This window comes from Lycorma delicatula, chromosome 6, assembly GCF_047948215.1.
Source record: "Lycorma delicatula isolate Av1 chromosome 6, ASM4794821v1, whole genome shotgun sequence".
Classification (NCBI taxonomy): Eukaryota; Metazoa; Arthropoda; class Insecta; order Hemiptera; family Fulgoridae; genus Lycorma; species Lycorma delicatula.
Window position 1 is genome coordinate 139,169,074 of NC_134460.1, and position 27,091 is coordinate 139,196,164.

The following is a 27,091-nucleotide window of genomic DNA, read 5'->3' on the forward strand; positions in this document are numbered from 1 at the left end:
TATGTTTAGAACAGCCATCCAAGCATCTCTTTTTAGTTCACGGTTTTTGAAATCATTATGTCTTGTATCGTAAAGATAGGATATTTTTCAATTTCAAGAATGATAAGCTCACTATCCAAGTAGTATTCCGTGATATAATTACTTTAGATATAAAAAACTGAAGAATACGAATATAGCAAAAACAGAAACAGTGATTTGCAGCAAAATGTTTTCACGTGCATGTGGCTACTCACTGAGCCTAAAAACCAGCTTGAAAAATAGGTCTGGTTTATTTGCTAGCAGTGACAGTCAAGCCCCACACCAGTGGTAAAACAAGCTGAATCTGACCACGTCTATACTACAACAGCCAGTCTTATATTTTGAGTTTCTTTTCACACTGCATTTTGGTTTGAAAAACTCTCGTGTGGCCACATCCTTACTGTATTTACATTTTAAAATAATAAAAATAATTAAAACACTAAATAAAAGAAAGCAGGCAAAATGCAATTTTAAATAATAACATAATTAATGATAAAAATAAGATATTTGATAAAATCCAAAGGGTGTGTGACTATGTTATAACAATTGATGGAAGGTAAACGATTAATCAATACATGATCATTTAATATAAAACTCCATCTAAATTTTTAATTTTTTTCAAAACACAAATTTGTCTATATAAAAAAAACAAAATCCTCTAGTTAATATATGTTCAATTCTGTTTAACACATGCTTGTTTGTACTGTAGCGTAAACAACACTGCATTTACATTTCACTAGATTTTATTACTGATTAAATTACCATTATTAATACACATTATGTACTACCACATTAATGCACACTTCCATTATTACAAAAGTATAAAACTCACAAGGATTGTTCACCAATCCAAATCATTAACTATATTAACAGTCAGTACTTGAATTCTCTTTCTTGTTTCTTATATGCAGTGTTTATAGAACAAATTTCTTTTAGCAATTCTAATAAAGAAAATGAAGATATTAATCATTACTGTTATTATTATAATTAATATTTTTATTCTAGAATAGTAATCAATACTAACGTACAAAAAATATAAAAACAAAACAAAAAATGACTCAAATAAACCAAATATAATAAGTCATTTGGCAAACTTTTCATCATTAATTCAAAATAATTACGTATGTTTCAAAAAAACATTGAGATTTTTGTTTAAAAAAGCCTAGGAACATTTTAATATATCACTATACATTTTCAAGACCCAAGAAAAAACCTAAGGCTTTCCTTAAAAAAAAAATGATATGTGATCCAGACATAAAACTATACTGTGATACCATCAACTATTTTATTTTCATAATACCTATACATAGAAATAATTACCCAGAATTCTTGATTTCAACTGAAAAAATGTATAACTACACACAGAAAATTATTTAAGTAATATAAAAGTAATAATTCATAAACAGACAATAAAATCACACTTTTGATAAAAAAATATCATCAGTATTAAAAACAAAACAAGCAAAGCTTTATATTATAATAATCACCTACAAGCAACTTAAAAACAAAACATTCAGTGAATATATCATAATAAACACAAATTAATAACATTGACAAAACTGCTGATTACATAATTAAAATTGTAAATAAATGAAATTAACAAAGCCAAACAAGAAGACTTACAAACACAAATGCTGAAACCAAACATGCTAAGATAAATGGAATAATTTCAGTAGTAATAGTGCACATCAGAAATAAAAAAATTAATAACCGGCAAACATAAAAAAACCAACAAAAAAAAGCAAATAATATTTAATAATTTTAAGATAATTACTTTCAAACCAATATCAAAACAATAATTTTGATGATAATTCAATCTAATTAAAAAAAACCCTTTGTACCTGTTATTAATAATGAGTTTTATATATATTTTTCTTCTAACTAAATCAATCCAGGTACTCCTTATTTATTTGATTGTTAACCATATTATAAAACTAGTCACTTTAGTATATTCTCCTTAAACAAAACTTACCTAATCATAAATATTTTAAAGAAAAGAAAATACTATTGAAGCTAAAATTCACAAAGTGATCCTCCTCGAAAACATTTTATGATTTTTATTATCACCCTTTAAAGAAAAGAAAACCCCAGTAATAATGCAGTATAAGTATGGGGAGAGGAGTAATAAATTTAAACGAAAACAGAAAATAAAAGAAAACATAAAACGAACCTCTCCCTGGACTTTGTCCACAGTGAATACAGCAAACAGCTTCTTTAATGCCTCGTTCTCCTGCCAAGTGAAAATGAGTATTAAATACCATTATTATATTTCTTTAAATATTTTACATTATTTTTCAACTTTTTTCATGATTTTACAACTCAATGTTAATTATATGAAAATTTAATATAATAACTGTTACAAAATAATAATATTTAAAATTATATAGTTAACTATAAAATGTTTATTTATTTAAATTGTATGAATTCCTACAGCATATACGTAAATTAAAACTGAAATAGATTAATGAAAGTAAATTACAGGTTACTGCAAAATTAGTAATGAATGAAGAATGTTACGATAGAAATTAAATATAATTTGTACTAAAAAGAATTCAACAATAATATGCAAGACTTAGAAGATTAGGGAAAAATATATATGAGGTCTGTTTAAAAAATAACTAAACTCTTTTAATTACCCGCCAATGGAGATATTTAGTGACGTTCGGTTGGCAGCATTGTGTTACACTTAACCTCATTTTCTTGGATTGTTGATATCTCATTTAGTTTTCGTGTTATTGTTGTTTGAGTAAAACATGTTTAAGTGTTAGTAGCGATTTTTGTAATATGCAATTTTTTGGTGACTGAACTTTCGTCTCAATGTTGTAGCCACAAAGCCAGCTTTGGTCTCCCATTACAATCCTTTGCATGAATGTTTCATCAAAATTGGCTTGTTCAAGGAATTGTCAGTAATTGTCCAACTGATGATCTTTCTGCTGTTCGGTCATCAAACAAGGAACAAACTTTTCTGCAACTTTTGCGTGTTCATTTTTTCAGTCAAATGTCATGATCTAATCGAGATGCTAACCCTTTTTATAAGTTTTCTGACAGTCAATCGGTGATTTGCACGTACCAGATCATTGATTTTCTGAACGTGTGTGTCATCAGTTGAAGTCGAAGGCCTTCTTGGTCAAGGGTCATCTTCAACTGACTGATGACCACTTTTAAATCATGGAAACCATTTGCAGCATTGCGTACAACCCAGAGCATCATCTCCATAAGCTTGTTTCAAAACTTGAAAAGTTTCTGTGAAAGTTAAAACTAAATGATAAAACTAAAAGCGAAAACTAAATGAGATATCAACAATCCAAGAACTTGTGATTACAGAGGAAGTCTTGCGGAACACAGTGCTGCCAACTGCAAGTCACTAAATATCTCATCACTAAATGATGCGTAATTAAAAAAGTTCAGTTACTTTTTGTACCTCGTATGACCTCGTTTAGACCTCGTATGTATAGAACAGATTAAGATTTACTTATTTTTATTGTATATAAGGATGAAATAAATAGTAAATTTCATCAGTTTCAATTTCCTTATTTTTTTAATAAAAAGTTCAACTTCAGTGGTGTTGTACAATATAAATGCAATTTAAAATTCATTAAAAAATTTTACACGAAAAACATATCATTATTTAAATATCAAAAAGATAAATAAATAAAATAATAGGACGGGATATAAAGCAATATTTCTAACAGTTTTAAAACAGGTGCATTAGGAAGATTTAAACCTTTCTACCTCAACCTTAAACAACTATTCAAGCTTACTAAAATAATGTTATGCATTAAAAAAAAGGGAAAGAAACTGTAATAATTACAAACAGTAAAATTAAAAAAAAGCAAATTACCCAACACTGTAGAGTAAATAATTATAAAAGAACTATCATTAAGATAATTTTACAAGTCATCATAAGGCAAGGCAATTATTTAATCAAATCATTTTTTTTTTTAGTACTTTTTCTATAATCATATCAACAGTTGCATGTCATTAGCGACTTATCAGTGTAATGTAACTGTACCAGTAAATGTGTAGTCTTGAACAAACTCAGGTCGACCATTCCTGAGACGTGTGGTTAATTGAAACCCAACCACCAAAGAACACCAGTATCCACCATCTATTATTCAAATCTGTATAAAAACAACTACCATTATTAGGATCTGAACCTGAGAACTCTTGACTTTAATTTTACTCTCATTAAAACAAAATATTTTTTTTTGAATCCCTGGTGGTGTCTGTACTTATTGTAGAGTGAAAAGTAAAAGTATAAATTGCAATTGGGAAATTGTAAAGTATTATTATAATTGGTCAATTACAAAATTTTGCTATGCTGTAACATCATTTACAACCTGGTTGTAAATAGTTCAAGCGGAAACTATTCATCGTATCCCGCCATAACTGTAACCCTAGCACACATTGCCAATGTTGTTGAGAGCTAATATAAAAATGAATATTTGTAATAATAAATGTACAACCTTCAAAGCCAACAAATCAATCATTACAATTTACTTAAAAAGAATCAGAAAGGAACTGACTATTGTAACTCTTGGCCAAGTATAGCAGTCAACCAATAGCTGTGCACTTCTCATACTAATAAACTACACTGAAAATAACTAACTGCTATTAACTAATCTGAAATTATGAGCCACTCGTTAACTTTAGTTTATGATTTAAAGATCTAAGTTTATTATTTTTTTTATAAACTAATATAACTTAAAAATTAATGCAAAAAGATATAATAAAACTGATACCTCTTAAATATGACTCTTAACCTAACCAAAAATTCATCAAAAACAACAGAATTTACTAACATTTAATACATTTGATATTCCGTGCAATTTAATTTTTTATGTTAAAAAAAATTCTTTTTGATTTTTAAAACAAGACAAAAAAGTACTGTAATTTCAAGTTAAACTTAAAATGTTATTGATAAAATTTTCTTATCTAAGTAGAGGTAGTAATGCCTCTATTATAGGATGCTTCCTGTAAGCACTAAAGCTCATTCTCATGTCCTACACTGCATCAAAATATCTAAAAAAAATTTGACATAACTCATATGAATCATTTCCTCTACATAAAAAACTTAACTGATCTTACAATTTTTTAAATATTTTTAGTAAAAACTGTCTGACTACATAAACAAATAACGTTAACTCATTTAGTTTAAGTCAGTTTTTAATAAGTCTGAGTAGATATTAATAAATGTAGTGTAGTTATCTAATTGGACAGTTTAGATCATAAAAAAAAATTATTTTAACTTTGGAAATTCTCAAGAAATCAATTCAAGATTGAAAAATTGTTGATCACTAATCAGTTTTTCTTTCTTTGCAAATAAATTCAAATATGGTAAAACTCAAATTTCACTAATTTTAAAAAATAAAATATATTTCAAAGATAAAAAGTTTTAAAAATGTGGTTTTGTTTCAATCAATGTTCAATTAAAAATGTTTTATCTGCTCCTCTTAATTCATTAGTAAATATTTTTGAAGTTATTATGCATATAATAAATTTTGCCAATTCACACATTCACTACAAACTGCTAACATATATCATTAATTTCTGTAAAGCCTTTTATGAAGTGCAGTGGACATGTAAGTTATATTTTTAACAATTTGTTAAAAATAACGAATTATTATTTTACAATTTAAGTATAACCTACAAAATGGCCGCCACCCCTCCCTATAACTAATATTTTCAGAGTTAGCATTTAGGTACTTTGACAAAGGGCAATCAGATTTTGTTTAATTTACAGTGAGTTCTACCATGTATGCAGGAAGTTATCAAGTCTCTTTAACATGGCCCTATGAGCACAACTCAATCATTCACTGTCCCTTAGTTTTAAGTACAGACAATATGATCTTTACAGCATTTTCAATTAGCCCGATTAGGCAGATTAACCCAGAAAGAAGAACCCCTCCAATTTCAACATAACCAGTTCTCATCCTAGCATTTTTGAAAAATTTCACTATATACAACTATGTATGTAAATTGAACTTTCTGTTTATAGAATTTTGCCATTTAAAAAAAAATCAGACTATAAAAAATAGACATTCTTTAAAATGTTTAAATGAGAAATACTTTTACTGTTAAAAAATGGTTTAGTTACAAAGACTAATATTATAGAATACAAGAACCATCTAAACAAACTGACCTGTTTAAACAAATACGGTCAATTATTTTTAGAATTTTATTCATATATTTTTAGACTAGTCTAATTTAATAATAACAAAACTTAACTGCATGTACAATATTTACTTTTTATTACAATATTACAATATATTCTAATTTTAAAATCTACAAACTCCCTGCTTTGCTCACAGTAGTAATCATTTTAGAAGGAATAATTTAAGAAAGATTAAATCTCTTGAAAAAAGTTAATTTTTAAAAATGCTTGATTACATATTTATACAATTAATTTTGATTTCCTACATCAGATTCCCATTTGGTCACCAACACTTCATAAAATCTAGAAAAACCTGATCATGACAGAAAATATATACTTAAAATTTGTCTCTGAACAGATAGTGTGCTTTTAAACATGATATTGTTAAACTTAATTTCATGATAGTATTTTTCATTGAAATGCCATAAAAGACAACTTAAAAAAGTACTAGTAAATGATTCTGATTTCAAAAACCTAAAAAATTTTGAATTTTCTTAATTACTTTGCACACATGTATAATTGTCCATTACAAAATACAATTTTGTTAAGACCCAAAAATTACAATTGCATAAAAGTCCTTTGATTTTGAAAGAAAATTGAAGATTGAAATTATAAAAATTAAAACTGATGAAAGTGTGAACAAAGATGATAAAGAATGATCAAAACATAGACTCCATAAGTAAGAATAGACTCCTCTTCAATGAAAGAATTATAAAGCCTAAAAGTAGCTCTCAGTAAATGTTCAATAAGTATGTTTAATGTTTTTTTATTTAAACAAGATTATCACCACCTCAACTTTCAGCCTTTTATTTTTTTATCGAAGTGCACAGCTATTTGCCACTCACTATACATCTTTCTATTGTAGCAAACAAAGAAATAAAAATATATAATTAAGTATTATTTATTTTTTTCAACTATTAATAAAGAGAATAAGTATATTATTTTTTTAAAAAACTGATTTCCAGTGTTAAGGCATTACTACAGGATATACTTCTAACACAAACAACAATCAATTTCAGAAAAATAAAAATAATATGCAAATCTACAATCAGAATGCAGTTTAACGTTCATAAAGCACAATTATTTTTAAACTGAAGCAAACTAAAAAGAAAAACTAAATACATACATACAAGAATATGAATACTCTGAAATAAAAATAACAAAAAAAACACATGCTTATTTTTTTAAATGTTAAAGAAAGAAAGAGAGAAGACTAAATTAAATGCTGTTCTACAAACCAACATCCTTTGATGTTTAAGTTTTAAGCTTTCTGCTTCAAGAGCAATAAGATTTTTTGGTTTCCTTAGTGATCCTTCCAATGGTAAACAACTGATAGAATGCTCACCAGATTCTTGAGGCCTAAAATTAGAAACAAATAGCAAAAATCATTAAACTAAAAAAAAATTATTTACACAAATCAAATTTCACATTCATATTCACAATAACAGGTAAATGTGTTTACTAAAGATAGTTCTGCTATGTCAATTTCTTTGACTTAGTCAAGTATTTATGAAAACTGGACAGCTTTCCTTTCATACATTTACTATTCATAGGTTTAAACATAGCTCTAGTAATAAAGTCTTTTTAATCCCTTTAATTGTAAAATTTATGTAAAATTAGTTTAAAATACTACTTTTATATTCAGGAACAATGTTCCTGCTGAATACAAACCTACATTAATATCTTTATTCAATTCAACAACTGAATTTAGATTTAATTTTAAATTCTATGGTTATAAATTCTCAGGTTTAAACATACAAAGAAGTGAAATTCTCACCAGGAAAATTACTTTTATTGTCTTATATGATTAACTCTCTTAAAATAAAATAATAATTAATTATTATCTATAAATAGCAAAATGCCAGAAAAAACGACTGAAGATAAATTGATGAAAATTTGTAGACATTCTTCTTACACTGTAGATGCACATTAAAAAAGGATTTTTTGCAATTCTGAGTTTAAGGGTTAAAATGGAGAAGCAATAAAATTTACTACTTTTTTAATATCTCTATTAACAAATGAAGATATTAACTTGAATTTTCTTTCTTAAGGGTGATAAGAACCATCTTCGTATTTGCCTGGATGTCTTTATTTGAGTCAAATCGGTTTTCTTTCGGTGAAAATTTCAATTTAGGGAACAGGTTATGGAAGCACAGGAATTTGGGCAAAGTTTCTGCAATCAAGAATGAATGATGAGCCGGTGGGTGCATTGTCATGTTAGAGGACCCAATTCTTGTCTCATCAAAGTGCAGGTCTTTTCTTCTGCAGATTTTCATACAAATGCTGAAGGACACTTTTATAGTATTCCTGGTTGACTGTCTGTCCCCTAGGAGAAAATTTGTGATCCACTGATACCTATAGAATTAAATAAAACCAGCAACATTGTCTTCACATTCAACCGATTTTGTCATGCTTTCTTCGGTGAAGGTGAATTTGGACCCTTCCACTGCAATGATTATTATGAATTGTTTCTGCTGAACTGACAAGAATTTTAGAATGAATTTCACAGACACTTAATGCATGTTCAAATTTTCAGTTAAAATTGAGTGAATCGTATAGCAACTCAAATTCAGCTCATCAGTCATCTCTCTAACTGTAATACTACGGTCAGAGTGTACTAAATCACGAACTTTCACAAGGTTTTCGTTGGTTTTTGAAATTGAAGGCCAGCCAAACTGAGGGTCATCTTTGAATCTGTTGGATCAGTTAAAAACATTTGACCAGCTAAAACATTTATCCCAGAAAGCTGTTTTTAAGGGTTTATAAATCTTTTAATCTGATTTCCCAGTATTCAAACAAAATTTGACACAAACTTGTTACATTTTTTCATCCATTTTGCAAAATCAATCATCTGCCGAGAACCAAAAACATGTTTTCACTCACCAGGATGCCACTCTCTACTAAACAAAGATATTGCAGTGATCTTTTCAGTAAGTTTCAAAGACAAAACAAGCTTCCCCTTACATACCCGCAGACAAACCTATCCCCTCCTATTGAGCAGTAGAGAGGATATACCTACCCCTTCCACTGGGAATGAATAGTTAGGACAGTATTTGTGAGTACCTGTCTTCAAACTTTCCAATCTCACCTTGCATGTAAATATTACAGGTGCAATCACCAAATAGCTGTAACTGATTGATTGTCATAAAACACAAATAACTCCAGAAAATATCATCATACACAAGAATAATAATCATCCAATACCCAGCTTGTTAAGAAGAACTGGAATAATGAGTTTCAAATTACACATAGTTAAAATACTACAGTGCTAAAGCCTAAACAATTCCAGATGAACTGAGAGATCTAAAGTTTCACCTCACTCTATTTACAAGTGCAAATTGTGCAATAAATACTATTACTCTCATAAAAAAACAACTTCAGACTGGTGCTTCAAGTGTATTCACTATGCTATTTCTAGTTTCAGGATAATACAAAGCAACAGTAAGACTGTCTGAAGGGGTACTCCTCTAATATAAGACAGTGTACCTCAATGATATAAGGTAGATGGTACAGCTTTTCTCTTAAAGAAGTGCAGCAATATACCATCTAAGTAAGTAACGGGAATGTTTATCTACACTAAAATAAAAATAAGTTGACTAACAAAGAGTAACCAAGTAAAAATAATAGATTAACTAAGTTATTTAAAGATTAATTAAAAAAAGTACATAACATTCATTACAACATGCATTCAAACACCTAATGATTAGCAAACAGCACAACTATTTTTTCCAATTTATTTTTCTGTACTGCCAGTCTAATAGCAGAACTATTGAAATAAATCTATAAGAGTAAGCTATACAACATTATCCAACACTGTACAAGAAGTTTATCCTTCACTGCTAATAGTCTCCTCCTGAATTCCTTTTCCCAATTCATAAATTGTTTTAAAACCTTCATTTTTATCATTATACCTAAATGAATTAACATTTAAAATTTTAACCAATCAGTTTGTATTATTTTTAAATAAAGAGCAAAAATAACACATTCAGAATAAAAATATTTATAGCAAATTATTATTTGGTAATAGATGTTAGTTTCAGAATTAGGAAACACAACAGATTACAGACTGCACACAAAGATATTGAATTAAATTAAATGTAAAATAATTATGGGTAAAAATAATCAGGAATTTCTGTAATCCTATTTTACCTAAATTTAGTTCTATATTAGCTGTATAAAAATGTTAAACAATAACCTGTATTTTGGATGCTGACATAATAATGCAGACAACACAATAAGTTCGTATTCACAAGTTGACGTTTCCTTAAAAGAATATATTTCATGTTTACCATGATTGTAACAGACGTAGAGAATATTGGTCTTTCGAGGTTTGCCATTCAGGTCACACAAAGTTCCATCAGTTAAATTTAACTGTAAATAAGGTAAGTTAAGACCATCAAGTTTTTTTACCGGAGGTGGATTTGGGAAACCAGCTTCTTTTTCGGCTTCCAGTTGCTGATCTGAAAATAAAATCATCATTAAAAAGATACGAAAAAAATATACACAGATTTGTTTCAATACCTGAAACAAATCTTTTTTTTATACTTCATGATTTACATGATTATGAAGCTTTTTTCATGTTTGTCTCGTATTTTTTTCAAGAATCTTCAGTCAATAATTAAGCATTATTTGTCACATAAATATTATTAGTCTTGATTGTAAATTAGCACTCTGTTTATATTTTATGCACGACAAACATCTAATGACTGACTGCAGTAGTACTGATAAGAAACAAGTCTTTCAATTGAAAGATCACCTATCAGTTGATTTAAAAAAAAAAAAAATGTATATAATTATACAAAGTATATATATATACTTCAAAATTGAGGATAAGACACAAGCAAATAAACTACATTGCCACTCACAACATTAATTCTCTAACTCAACCCGGCAAACTAAAAACTCTAACAGACATAATGGACAAACAAAATATCCTAATCGCAGGACTTCAAGAAATGAGAAACACCGATCGAGAGCCGTTTGAATCTCAGGGCTACAGAATTTACAAAGGAATCCCCGGGAAACGTGTGATGAAGAATTGCCCACAGTTCGGAATAGGATTTGCAATCAATCTTAAAATAATTGACTCAGTCGTAGAATTTAAGTCTTACTCCCCCAGGATTTCAACCTTAACCCTAAAATCAGCCAATAAATTCTACACCATAATAAATGTCCATGCTCCCACCAATGACAAAAACAATCTTAAAAAAGATATAGAAGAGATGGACAAATTCTGGGAACTTCTTGACCAAACTGCAAACAACATAAATAAGACCCACACGAAGATTTTAATAGGGGACTTTAATGCCCAACTTGGTAAAGAACGAAGATATCGTGATATTATCGGAAAATGGCCTGCCCAAAAGAAAACTAACAAGAACGGCCAAAGACTTGTCGAATTTTGCAGAAACCATAATATGATCTCAAAATCCACCTATTTTATGAGAAAACCAAACAAATTGAAGACTTGGAAACACCCAGATTGGAAAAAAGGAGAATGGCAACTGGATCATGTTTGCATGGACCGGAATTATCACAAGGAGATTTATAATGTAAAAGTCTTGAGAGGAACAGATACTGGATCGGACCATTACTTAATTAAAGTTAAAATAAAATTCACCCCGCATAAAAAGAAAAAATCCCAACCTAAAAACAAAAGAGCTTATGATCCACATAAATTAATAAACAATGCCATCTTTGAAGAAACAACAAAAAAAATCAAATTAACTAATAATTTAAAAGAACTGACATCCCAACTGAAAGAAATAGCTGAAGAACTAGCCCCTATAAACCCAAGAAAAAAACACCAATGGTGGAATGAAGAATGTGACAAAGCAGTCAAAGACCGACACCGGGCTTGGATCAACCACCAAACCCAGAAAATTGAAGAATCTAACCATGAATTCACCAAACAAAGGAAAATAACTCAGAAAATTATAAGAGGAACCAAACGACAAGCCCAAAAAAACTTGATTCAGCAAATAGAAGAAAGTTCCAAGAAAACTAATTTCCGAGACTATTATAACATTTTTGGTCAGGCTCTTCAAAGATATGAACCACCCACCCTTATGCTGAGAGGAAAAAAAGGAAATATGGCCCACACCAATAAAGAAAATGCTGAAATTTTGGCAGAAACCTTTAATAGACTCCTCAACTGTGACGACCCCCCAGAGCTTTTTGAGATTGGCACTGAAACTCCAGTTAAAACTTCACCAGTAAATATCAACCCGCCAACAATTCAAGAAGTTCTCGCAGCCTTAAATGAAATAAACTACAAAGCAAGCGGAGAAGACCAGCTTTTCGCAGAACTCTGGAAACACTCATCAGTTTATTCAGTCAAAACTTCCCTACATCTATGCCTCGTGAAAATATGGAACGAAGAAAAACTTCCAGAACACTGGACCACAGCCCTCATCCATCCATTATATAAAAAAGGGGATAAAACTAATCCTGAAAACTACAGAGGCATATCTCTCCTGGATTGCACATACAAAATCCTGTCGAGAATCATATACAACCGATGCAAAGACCAACTTGAACTGGAACTTGGGGAATACCAAGGGGGATTTAGACCATGGAGAGGTTGCCCGGAGCAAATAATATCCCTAAAACTTATGATTGACTTATATAAAAGACGGAAAAAACAACTAATTATCACCTTCGTCGACTTTAAAAGGGCCTATGATTGTATACACCGACCATCCATGCTGAATATTCTGAGAAACCTGGGCCTTCACCCTAAACTCGTAAACATGATAAAATTAACTTTAACCAATACCCAGTCCAGAGTGAAATTCAGAGGTGAACTCTCTCAACCCTTCTACATAAAAACTGGGTTGAGGCAAGGAGACGGCCTCTCACCACTCCTTTTTAACTGCGCCCTCGAATTTGTCATGAGAAAATGGTATGAAATAAATCCCAAAAATATAAAAATGGGTACTAAGAAAAACTCCATCACACTAAATTGCCTAGGATTTGCAGATGACCTCGCTCTTTTAGCAAATAATATTCAAGAAGCCAAAACACAAATCATGAGCCTTCAAAACCTAGCACAAAAGATAGGGCTTCATATCTCTTTCGAAAAAACTGAACTAATGGCCATAGATCCTCTGGTAATAGAGCACATTACGGTAAACAATCAGAAAATTAAAATAGTAAAACAATTTAAATATCTAGGGGAAATAATAACTTATAATTTAAATGAAAAAGTGACATGGCAAAACAGGACAAATAAAATGATTAAATCCCAAAAATTAACTTGGTCAACATATAACAAAAAATGCCTTTCTGCTAAAACAAAACTTAAACATTATAAAACTGTAGTACAGCCAGAAGTCACCTATGGAAGCGAGACACTTTTCAAAATCACTCAGAAAAACCGAATTGAAAAAATTCTGAAAATAGAGAGGAGAATTGTCAGAACGTGTATCAATAAAAAACACCAAAAAGAAGGCCAATGGTGGATTGTGCCAAATGAGGTGGTGTATCGAGAAATAGAGCCTGTTACTGATACTATGCGGAAAAAAAGAATCTCTTTCTTCGGTCATCTCATAAGGACACCGCAAACAAGACTGTCAAGAAATATCATTGAAAAGCTCTGGTTCCAAAAGCTAGAAGTAGGATGGATCAAAGAAATTAGAGAAGATATGAAAGAATTGGGAATTTCCCTGACTGACCTACAGAATAAAACTGGAAAAATTACAAAGCTAAAAGATAAAAGCATTAGATTTAAACAAAAGACAAACGACAAAATACAACGAAGAGGGTGTTTATGGATGAAGAAAAGAAAGCAAGATCTGAACGGATGAAGAAATACTGGGCAGCTCGAAAGAGTAAAATAACATGCTTTTCTCAGAAAAGATCCAACTAAAATTGACTTAAGTGGTCCCATGTTGGCCGTAAAAGCATAATAATAATAATAATAATAATAATAATACAAAGTGTGTGTATGTATTTTATGATTTAAAAATTATTACATATTTAAATGCTGTTAAGAAATAACTTACAAGAAAACTTGCTTGACATTTAAATTTCTTCATCTTTAAAAAAATTAATAAACTTTCTTGAACAATTACTTTCGCTAACAGACTGGACAACAGGGATGTGGAACAATTTTCAGTATATTCATGTCACAAGTATCATCCTTTTCTTTAAAATAAACTAAGCCATTTTATTTGTGATTGATATATTTCAAAATAAAAAGCTGAAGTACAAGTACCTAAAGTACTTAAATAAAAAAAATATCACATTTTTTTTACAAATTCTCCACTGAAAGCAACCTCTCAATTGAAATGATTCCATCATAATAATCATCAATCAAAATACTCTACACTTAACTTTTCAAATTATAGAAATTAATTTTAATTTTCGTTTAATCTTAAGTAACTAACAATAGAAGAAACCAAATAATTTGGTTCACTACACAGTATAAACCATAAACTACAAAAATTCAGTACAACATGAGAACAAACTTCAGAATCATAATAGGTAAGGTGGTAAGGTATGTTTGTCCACAATCACTAATAGTAATGATATTTCTAATACTCTACTTTAAAGTCATGAATAGCCACTGTGGTTACTCAACAGATTCATGACAGAACATATTACATTTGTTTATAAGTAAAAAAAAAATCATTTAATTAACCTTTTTTTACTTTAAAACAATACCCCCATAGAACAATTATTTCATCATATTATTTCAACATTATTTCTTGTGCAAGTTGATATTTTGTGTTTGGACATTGCAGATGTTTTCCTTCTATTGTACACCTAAGCCAAATTCCTTCCATGTATACAGAGCTTATCTCAGGTATACAGAGCTTACCTCAAAAAGCAAAAAAGTAATAAAAAAGTATAATTAAAGCAATACAACAATAATTATCTATTTTAGATGTACATGTGCAGCATGACTACGAATATTAGCATACATCATTTCAGCAGACACATCTGGAGGGCCAAATAAAACAGAAAATAAAAATATATTGGGGATAAAAAATACTTATAATTGGGAAAATCATAATATTGTTACTAAACACATTTTGATCATAATTTTTATGTTAAACAAAAATTATCATGTTAATTGCTGTAAAATAACAACACAAATACTCATACTGGATGCATTATAAATACAGAGGGGTCCACAAAAATGTACTTACTGTCTGTAATTAAGTAATATCTAAACAAAAAGGCTTACATTCACTAATCTAACGTATAGTGTAGTGTAAGGTATTAAATTTGTCGTGGTAAGCGGAGCTGGCATTTTTGGTAGGTTGGTGGTGGAACAAGCCGGTCATATTAGTCAGTGCAGCAGAAAACTGTTGAGTAGCAACAATGGCTGAGGTTTGCTTATTGTTTGTTGAAAGCAAGGCTTTACTGAATTGGTACTGGAAGTATGAGAACATTCAAGAGGTACATTGGCAGTGGCAGAGAGAGTTTAAAGATGTGCACACAAGGAAAGATCCGGCCGACCATGAACAGCTACAAGTTCAGCATCCAGTGCTGTGGTGTTGCAACATTTCACCTGATCACTGCAAAAATATCAGTGAAACAGAGAGCACGTGAAAGTGGGGTGAGCTGGTCAAGTGTAAGATGCATTCTGAAGAGTGCAAAATGGAAAGTGTACATTCCAAGACTGCTACATGTGATGAATAAGGACTACCCAGTTGAAGGATGGAATACTGTGAATGGTTTCAGCACATGGTTGGCAAGGATGAGGAATTTGTAGGGAAGTTTGTGTGAAAAGACGAGATGCAATTCGAACTTAACGGTGCTGAAAACCACCACAATTGTGTCTTTTAGGCTCCTGAAAATCCTCACGCTAATATGGACAGAGCAGTGAATCTACTGGGGGTTGCTGTATGGTGTGGTCTGTCAGTGCATGGTTTGATTGGTCTCTTCTTCTTTGAGGGTACTGTAACTGGTGAGGCGTTCCTTGATATGCTTCAGACAAGAATTTTGCCTGCCATCCAAAGCCAGTACGGTGATATTTTTTATGTACAAGATGAAGCCCACCTTATTACCATTGAGATGTCAGGTTGTATCTCAATAAAACTCTACCCGGATGGTGGGTGGGTTGTAGAGGTGCTGCGAGTACCCACCTCGGTCTCCTGATTTGACATCTCTGGACTTCATACCTCTGGGGGACTATAAAGAATGACATATATCGACAAAAATCAGCAACAATCGACGAGCTACGTGAAAAAAAATTATAGTCATGTGCTGCCATTATGCCAGATACACTAACAGTCGTAGTTCAGTGTGCAGTTTGGCACCATGGGCATTATATAGAAGCTGCTGGTGATCATTTCGAACACGTACCATAACCCTCTCTCAGTGCCAAAAATTGTCATGTAAAGTCAAATTTATCACAAGATATGGACTAGCAAACAGTAAGTACATTATTTTGGACCCTTCTCTACAATAAAAAAAAGAAAGAAACTTGTATACAATCAATTTACCATTTTTACACCCATTACAACATTACACCCATTTTTTACACCCATTTACAACATTAATTCAACTTTAGTTGAATTAATGTTTTAAATTCTATTGTTTATACTAGTATAAAGTACATTTTTAGTTATAATAAAATCACTTAATATTAATTAAACACAAAATCTAAATCATACTTAGTTTCTCATGAAGATTTTTATCCCATCTTCCAAGGAAGTACTCTTGAAGTTTCACCTTTTTACCTTCTCTTTCTTCATGATACTGCCTAACATATCTACCATGACAAACTTCATAAGTCCAATATGATTCCAACTATCATAAAAAAGAAAAAACAAAAAAATTAAATAAATGTAAAGAAATTATGCTGATACAGTGGAGATTATTTTTATTGGTATGAATTAAATTAGATTTATTTAGTTCAATATTTTAATCAGGAAATTTTTTAGTAAGATAACTGTTTATTAAAACGATATTGTAATTAACTTAAAAGTAAATATTTATTTGTAAATTTTTTTAAATATTTTAAAATTAATTATTTAATATTATTAAATTAATATTTTGATATTATATTATTTTAAAAATAAAATGCAATAATTACTTACATTTATTACCACACAATGAAAAAAGCATAAAATGAGGAAATGAGAGTAAATGGAGAAGCAACACAAACAATGAAATATATAGAGAATATCAACATGTCAGCACTAAAAAATAAAATCTTTTATTAAAAACTGGTTAAGAAGAATTATAGAAGACAACAGAATATGTTCAATTCTTTATCATAGCATTAATTAAATAAACTACACTAGTTAAACAAAGCTGAAGTACAAAGAGTAAGCAATGAGACTGATCGTTTCCATAACAATTCTGACATTTGCATCGAGTCTAAAAGATGAGAAGTCAATACATTTGTACTCTAATGGATAAAGGAACCATAAACACTACTTTAAAAATCCTATAGTTTGCTGTAAGTAGTTGTTCATCAGTAGCTAGTATGTTTACAAGCATGTTTGTAGGTATGTTTTCAGCCCCCTCCTGAATTAATGCTTTATTAGCAGTTTCCCAGGAGGTGGAGTCACCAGGGGTGGAGGTTTAGTCAGTAGTGCGCAGGAATACATACGCATTATCTGTAACAGCTTGCAGAACCTGTTAGCAAGGTCAACACTGCTTCAGCACCTGTAAATGGGGTTCCTCCACCTCAAAAAAAAAACTATATTTACAAGCAGCAGCTGAGAAGATTGCTGAGGAGTGTAAGGAAGAAAAGAATAGAAATAAATTACTTCACAATAATATTCGCAAATTCTCTTCACAATGATATGATATGATTAGACACAGAACAACCAGAGATAACCGTATAGTTTTTATGGAACTAATCAATCATTACTGGTTGCTCTAAGAAATGAACATAAACAACATGAACCCACACAGAATGAAAAAATTAATTATACTCATGAAAATTTTAAATAAGAAATACTTAAGGAATAATTTCATGACATTTGCTTTACTATGATATTGTGTAGTAATACAATTAAACACTAAAAAATAAACTGCAAATAGAAGTTCAAATTTAACAAAAAAAATTACAAAATTCCAACTTTCACCTACAAGCACCACACAAAACTTTCTCAACATGTTTGTAATACTCAAAAAGGCAATTTTACAACTTCAGCAGCAAAAGATTGAAAGAATGATACTGAATTTTGTTAAAGTTGAAATGAAGGTAATTAATTTTAGAAAAAATCTCAAATGAAAAACCAAAGATATTATCAATATCTTAAATAATTTGGGATTTTCATAAATTGTAATAATTATAGAATTTTTATACAGTTTAGAAGAATATTAGATTTATGTAGAAGTATATAGATTTTCAGAATCTTCTGGAAAAATGAAAAAATTGTTATAAGAAAGGAATAGATAAAAAAGTAAGCATATCTGTAATTTCAAAATATAAACACTATTAAGGTAACTACAGAAATTTTTCACCAAGAGAATACTGTACAACTACAATATTTAAATTAACCATACCGTACAAACTCAATTCTTAAATCACAATATAAATTAAAAAATAAATTTTCATAGTCCAATTCAAAGTAATAGTATGACAATTAGTACAGAAAATCTGATTTGGACACTACATGACTTTCTTCTATGTGTATTAAATTATATATACACATTTTTTTTAAATGAAAATACATAAAATTTTATTTCATTAATAACTTCTGATATTTTTTCTTTTTTATTGTGATTGAATTATTAATTATTGTATTTTTTTACAATCAGAGGTTAATAATTATATAATAAATCAATTAAATTAATTAAAATAAATTAAATTAATAAATTTAAAAAAAGGGAGATAAGTCGGACTTGAACTGATACTAATTAAACTAATAATAAAAATATAATATATTATTGGTTATTGTTATTATTTATTTATAATTTAAAGTGCAATTAAGAAAAAACCAATTAGTTGATAATGGATACTGTTTTTATCTATTAAATGTAAGGTTATTAACTACTTTTAATGTATTAAAATTAATTTTGAAAGGCTTTATTAATAAAATATTACTATTTTACCCTTCTCTTTGTTTCTATGCTTTTTGGAAAAAGAAATAAACTGGGAACTAAAGCTGATAGCTGCATATTAGCTTTTAGGGATAAAATGTTTAATTTTTTTTTTTAATTTGTTAATGTAATCTTTACTATCTCTTTTTACTTCCTTGTATGAAGTAAAGGAAGTATTGTGATCACAAAAAATTTCAGTTTTCAGATACCCATTTTAAATATAATAATAAGATCATGCAAACATTTAATCAATTGGAATACCTAAATATAAACTTACGCGATAAGAACATGAAGACTGGGAAAATAAAGGAGATAATAGTTCCAAAGGATTTGGCCCACTGTAAGTTTCTTCAGAGTCCTATAAGTAAAATCAAGTAAAAAATAAAAACTGTTTCATGACATAGAAAAGAGAGCACATTATAAATAAAACAAGAAATTAAATATGTATTAGAAGTAATCACATATAATGCAAATTAGTATCTTTATACAACTATAAAATTTGTATTTTTTGAACTATAGCAAAAAATTAAAAACAAAACACACTAACCATTCCACTACCTAAATCAACACCCACTGCAAATATATACACCCAAAAATTGAAATAAAAATTTAATAACACCAATCTAGTCATACTAGGCAAAAGAATAGGACAACAGGTAACACTGACATCTTAAAAAAAAAATTTTTTTTAAATATACCCACAAACATACTTTTTACAGAAGTTACATATGATCCAATAAATTCATATAAATATAAAAAGACAGACTTCATAAAACAAGATGAAAAATATTAAATAAATCCCACCTCAACATTAACACCATTTAACAAAAAAAAAAAAAAAAAAACCACTATGCATACTTCCAAATAACACAAAACATTCTTCATTTCTAAAATAAACTCAAACACGGCACAGAACAATTTCAGAAATAATATCCACATTAAACATTGCTATAAAACAAAATTAATTAAAAATTTAGATCCTAAAACAAATACTACAGACAATCTGATGGCCTTCCAATAAGGACCCCTGCTTTTAGTATTCCAGTAGGAATCTTTGTACAACACGGTAAAAAAAAACATGCCCTTAAAATAATGTAGTGGCACAGATGCACTACTGACACAATTTTACTGCACTAAGGCAAAATAAGACAATGAAAACAACTGTTAAAATACATAATACAGAATAAACTACAATAATAATACAAATAAATTTTCTTGACTCACAGTGATAAAAAACAACCAACACAAATTCACAATTGCTTATAAAATAAACAATCATGAACATAATTATTACCAACATTTCGACAACTTAACCTTATGTAAACTATCATCTTTAGAATTATCTACATATTTATGCCACTGAAAATCACACAGAAACACTAAAAAAAAAAATACCTAGCACATGGAAAGGGAAATGGCATTCCCTTGAGTGGCACATGTGCTGAGTAGCACATGGAAAGGGAAATGGCATTCCCTTTCCATGTGCAAGGGAAACACATTCATATAAAAGTAAATAATAAAGGAAAGGGAATGGTAACCAAAACAAAAAATATATATCATTTATAACATTTGTTAGGTCCTGGACAAGATGGTTAAATACTCCAAACTATTGGAATCAGTAACAGAATGTTACCCGTACAGTAATATTTTCAAGCAGGAAGAAATGTTACTTTAATTTTACACATAATTAAAAAATGTTTAATTCTGGTTATAAAAATTACAGCAGGATCTTTATGGGTACAACCAATAATAAACTCTGCCGATCTCAGTGGCGAAGTGGTAGCGTCTCAGCCTTTCATTGGAGGCCCTGGGTTTGAATCCCAGTCAGACAAGGCATTTGTCATAGCTACAAAAATTTTATTTCCATATCCCACACACTAGCTTTACGCTTATGTGGTGGTATAATCAGGCAAAAAAAAATCATTATCGGAATAAAGCTGTACTTTTCAACAATGACCAAAACGGATTTGGTCTCCTAAACATGTTAATAATATCAATATCGATGAGTGGATGGGATTAATTAAAAACAATTATTTATTGCAAAAGCGTTTTTCACCTCCCCCCCAAAAAAAAACAATTATTAATTATTTTAATAAACAATAAAAGAGATATAAAAATTAATAATTTCAATAAAATACCACTAAAAAAATGATATTAAACTCTTTGCAAAATGAAGACAACTAGAAACTGATGGTTTATTTTACTTCCTTGCATATCAGTCAATAATTATGAAATATGTTAGTGATGTTTAAATAATTATATTAAAAAAATAAAACTGTTTAAAAAACTTACTTCATTTCACGACACATTTAATTTTAAACATAAAATACTGCAGTATATTTTGTGTACAAAATATACTGAATGTAAGAAGTTGATCAGAATTGACATTTTGTATAGGTAAGCTGATACAATACCTATTTTTTTTCAGTTATAAGAAAGATTTGTAACAAACAGGTTAGCTCTAGAATCTACCACACTTAGAATGAACATCCTTATAATCATTAAGAAGACTTTGCAAGACCTCACACAATATAAATGATAGAATTGCGAATATAGAAAATCATCCTTTAAAAATCCAAGTCTTAGCAAGCATGCATGCATGCATGCATGCAAGGACTAGATGTGTCCAGAAGTTAAGTCTTCCCCAGCCTGAATTATAAAGCAGAGTTACATTTCAACAATATGTGCATGTAACAAGAATAATGAGAAAATACAGAAAGGAGTAAATATTGTTTGATATTGTTTGGGAGGAGGGATTGTTTGATATTTTACATCAACTGTTAACATGATATGAATAAGATTCTACTTCAAACAAATACTGTTAGTCAATAGTCGGTATTTGTTTATACTCTTAAAATAATGTTTTTTTAATAAAAATAATTTTTTGTTCCAGCATTATCAGTAGTGAAAAATGTGAGTAATTAACGCACAAAAGTAAATAGACATTATTGAAACACAAAAATTAAACTAACAATTAAAAACAAGGCCAAATTTGAACTTATGCAAGGAATCTTAAGTAAAAAAAACTTATAAAAATAGTCTATACATACATATAATAAATAAATAATGATTGCTGAACACAACAAGAAAAATATTTCAACTATTAATTTATTTTCTGATTAAATAACTAAACAACTGTTGGTTGAATAAATGCTTTTTATATGTTAATTACTCTGATTTTTCACAGTATATTACTTAGAAACTCATATGTACGCCATGTTCATTTCTTGACAATGTTGGTAAATATGAATGAAATACCATAATAATTTATTATAATTTGAAGCTACTTTTTCATCTTTATAAAAAATCTGTTATACAGAGTGATTTTTTAGTCCTGTTACCCAATTGTTAATGTCTGATAATTTTTTTCTAAAAAAGGGAAATTTTGTTTTGTGACACAAAGTTGGTAGCGCTACTCAACCGGTATAGATACGGCAATGTGAGTTGATTCTCCTTGAGCTGTGTAAACTTTTGTGCCGTTTCCAGTCATGTTACGAACAGAATGTCTTTTACCATAGAACAATGAGTTTTCATTCTTGAACAATATTTTGCTACAAAATCATACGCGAGTGTAAAAGAATCATTTCAAATTAAATTTGTTGGTGTTCCTCTGCCAGAAAAAAGTCAATTTCTAGGTTAGCAAACTGATTTTGATAGACAGGTAGTGTTTCCGACAGAAAGCATAGTGGTCAACCAACTCGCTTGACAGATGACGTTTTAGAGAATTTGAAAACAAGATTGCTCAATTCTCCACAGAAAAGTTTACAAAAACTTTCCACGCAAGTCGGTTTGTCATATTCGAGTGTTCAGAAAGCTGCTAAAAAATTGAAATTGTATTCATATCGCGTACGATTAGTCCAAGAGCTTCAGCCTCCAGATTTAAAGAAGAGATTGCAATATTGCCGTTAGTTTAGGTCTCTCATAAATGATAACGGAATCAAATTTTTAAACACAGTGTTCTTTAGTGATGAAGCTTGAATCCATCTCGATGGTTATGTGAACAGTCAAAACTGTCGTATTTGGGCGGTTGAAAATCCTAACTCTTTACAAGACAAATCTTTGCATCCTGAAAAAATTGGTGTGTGGTGTGCGATATCTCATCATTGTATAGTTGGACCCGTATTCTTCGAACAGATAGTAAATGGTGAAGTATACAGGAATATTGCGTGCCAATTTGTGTCCCTCCTGGAACCTCAAGAACGGTATTGCTGGTTTCAGCAAGACGGCGCTACATGCCACACATCTCGAGAAACCATGGATTTTCTGCAAGAGTTCTTTGATGATCGAATAATAAGCAAGGGCTTATGGCCTCCAAGGTCCCCAGATCTCACATCTCCTGACTACTTTTTGAGGGGCTATATTAAGTCCGAGGCCTTCAAAAACAATCCTCACACCATTGATGAACTTAGTCAGTATTACAGACTTAATCATGAATATTTCCAATGCAACTCTGAAAAAAGTTTCTGCTAATATGCTGAAAAGAGTCCTTGCATGTATAACCGCAAGGGGTGGGCATTTTGAGCATATTCATTAACAATTATGTAAGTAATAGATTTTTATTAAATCTCTTTTGTAAGTAACAAATACATTTTTTTAATCCACCTAAATTTCCCTTTTTTAAATTACATTTAAAATTGGGTAACAGGACTAAAAATCACTCTGTACTATTTATGAAAAAAAGCCACTTAAAGTGTTTGTTTATATTAACTGAAATTGCTTACTCGTCATTATGACAATTCCTAAATTCAATTTTGTATAGAACTACAATATTTTAGTATATAGAATGATAATAAGTTTGGTACTTTTCTGTTATCCCCCTCAATCTTTTTAATACTTTTCATTATGAATCGTTGGGAAAATACTTAAAATATGATATTAACTTCATTTTGGAATGGAGAAACCAATTTTTATATTTGGGGAAATCAGAGAAAAGACTCTGGCAATGTTTAAAAATAAGGATTACTGTATAGTTACAATTCAAAATATTACAACATGGATTACTTATATCAGTGTTGTCAATTAGTCTAAATCATGTTGTCTCAAGGAGACATCATGTTGTCTCAAGTGACATTTGTTTCTCTTATTATAAATGTTAAATGAAAGAAAAAGTGATCCGGTTTCTTCAAAATTTTTTTTTTTTTTTTTGTCTTCAGTCATTTGACTGGTTTGATGCAGCTCTCCAAGATTCCCTATCTAGTGCTAGTCGTTTCATTTCAGTATACCCTCTACATCCTACATCCCCAACAATTTGTTTTATATACTCCAAACGTGGCCTGCCTACACAATTTTTCCCTTCTACCTGTCCTTCCAATATTAAAGCGACTATTCCAGGATGCCTTAGTATGTGGCCTATAAGTCTGTCTCTTCTTTTAACTATATTTTTCCAAATGCTTCTTTCTTCATCTATTTGCCGCAATACCTCTTCATTTGTCACTTTATCCACCCATCTGATTTTTAACATTCTCCTATAGCACCACATTTCAAAAGCTTCTAATCTTTTCTTCTCAGATACTCCGATTGTCCAAGTTTCACTTCCATATAAAGCGACACTCCAAACATACACTTTCAAAAATCTTTTCCTGACATTTAAATTATTTTTGCAGTAAACAAATTATATTTCTTACTGAAGGCTCGTTTAGCTTGTGCTATTCGGCATTTTATATCGCTCCTGCTTCGTCCATCTTTAGTAATTTTACTTCCCAAATAACAAAATTCTTCTACCTCCATAATCTTTTCTCCTCCTATTTTCACATTCAGCGGTCCATCTTTGTTATTTCATTACTTTTGTTTTGTTCTTGTTTATTTTCATGCAATAGTTCTTGCGTAGGACATCTATGCCGTTCATTGTTTCTTCTAAATACTTTTTACTCTCGGCTAGAATTACTATATCATCAGCAAATCGTAGCATCTTTATCTTTTCACCTTGTACTGTTACTCCGAATCTAAATTGTTCTTTAACATCATTAACTGCTAGTTCCATGTAAAGATTAAAAAGTAACGGAGATAGGGAACATCCTTGTCGGACTCCCTTTCTTATTAGGGCTTCTTTCTTATGTTCTTCAATTGTTATTGTTGCTGTTTGGTTCCTGTACATGTTAGCAATTGTTCTTCTATCTCTGTATTTGAACCCTAATTTTTTTAAAATGCTGAACATTTTATTCCAGTCTACGTTATCGAAAGCCTTTTCTAGGTCTATAAACGCCAAGTATGTTGGTTTGTTTTTCTTTAATCTTCCTTCTACTATTAATCTGAGGCCTAAAATTGCTTCCCTTGTCCCTATACTTTTCCTGAAACCAAATTGGTCTTCTCCTAACACTTCTTCCACTCTCCTCTCAATTCTTCTGTATAAAATTCTAGTTACTGTATAGTTACAATTCAAAATATTACAACATGGATTACTTATATCAGTGTTGTCAATTAGTCTAAATCATGTTGTCTCAAGGAGACATCATGTTGTCTCAAGTGACATTTGTTTCTCTTATTATAAATGTTAAATGAAAGAAAAAGTGATCCGGTTTCTTCAAAATAGAAAAATCATTCATAAGACCAGAAAATGCAAGATGAAAGACAAAATGTTTATGAAAATTCATGCAAAAAATGATCAATGGGTTATGTAAAAAGAAAAGTACTGTGAAGAAAAACTGATCACTAAGGGAACTTGGTTGGAAGGTAGCAAACTGTCATTTAAAAGGATGCAATTATTTATTATTTAAATAATCAAAACATTATTGTTAATTAGTCAAGGTTAGTGAGCGAAGCGAGCATATGATAAATTTGTTTAGATTATATTTATAAAATAAATAAATGGTTTTAAATATAAATATAATCCACTTATAAATATAATCTAACCAAACTTAATTTATGCTCGCTAACCTTGACTAATTAACAATAATATTCTGATTATTTAAATAATAAATAATTGCATAATAAATAAAATGAGAGAAGAATAACAGAGAAGGACCATAAGTTTTAACAGTTACATAATAATAGAATGATACAGAAATTTATTATGATATATGTGTTCGCTTTATGAATATACTCATAAGAGCAATTCTGATCAACTGCAGTAAATGAACAACTTAAAACCAAACCATTATAGAATAAACACAGATGCAGTAAACATTTTATATATTAATAAAAAAGTCATAGGGCCTGAGATCATCCAGAAGAAGACTCATATTGATAGTAGTAACATCCATAATTTTTTATGTGGTGCCAGCATGGGCAAAGGCTTTTGATAAAAAGAATAATGTGAACAATGTAGTTACGCTACAAAGAAGAGTGGCCATCAGAATAACTTCCTCTTACAACTGTATCGAGGAGTGCAATGGAGGTTATTGCAGGCATACCACCTGTTAAATTAAGGGCAAAAATGTTATGGAGGGTGTGCTGTTAAAATGTTTTAACGTCACACCTTAAACTGAGGCTAGAAGGTCCTTATTAGAAGAATGGCAAGCAGAGTAAGAGGCATCCCGTACAGGCAGTTGGACCAGGACAACCATCCCATGTGTAGATGGATGGGTGTTAAGGAATTGTGGTGAGATGGGCTTCTACCTGACCCAGTTGCTCACTGGGCATGGTGAATTTGAGGCCTACCTCCATGAATTCATAAAAAGAGCTTTAAAAGGGCAGAAGGATTCTGACAGGGATTTCTGAGGGCAGCCCTGTTCATGAAATTGTGGCTCGCTTAGGTGGGCCACTCTCAATAAGTGACTGGGGACTCCTCATGCTTGGGTACTAAAAGACCAGGGTCCCGGCCAGGGCCCCCTTGGGTGGGCACTGGTTAGAGGCATGGCAAAGTGAAGACCGAGTCCTGACCTGCCGGGTGAATGACCCCCATGGGACATGACTTTTTCTGATCTCATGTGGTTTTGAAAGGTTTAAAGCAAGGCTCCCACTGAGGTT

At 30.2% G+C, this 27,091-nt stretch overlaps 1 protein-coding gene across 3 annotated transcripts in view; it reads right to left on the reverse strand.

The window, feature by feature from the left end:
• The window catches only part of LOC142326277 (endoplasmic reticulum lectin 1), a 50,875-nt gene that overhangs the window by 21,513 nt on the left and 2,271 nt on the right, over positions 1-27,091 (reverse strand). Inside the window, exons 3-7 of one of the 3 annotated variants that reach the window (XM_075368629.1) lie at positions 19,464-19,544; positions 16,801-16,936; positions 10,368-10,632; positions 7,411-7,531; positions 2,189-2,248 (exon numbers count right to left, since the gene is read on the reverse strand). In XM_075368629.1, coding sequence (XP_075224744.1) covers positions 2,189-2,248; positions 7,411-7,531; positions 10,368-10,632; positions 16,801-16,936; positions 19,464-19,544 — 663 coding nt within the window. The remainder of the gene's footprint in view (positions 1-2,188; positions 2,249-7,410; positions 7,532-10,367; positions 10,633-16,800; positions 16,937-19,463; positions 19,545-27,091) is intronic. The other 2 variants (XM_075368631.1, XM_075368630.1) reach the window with 2 other exon arrangements.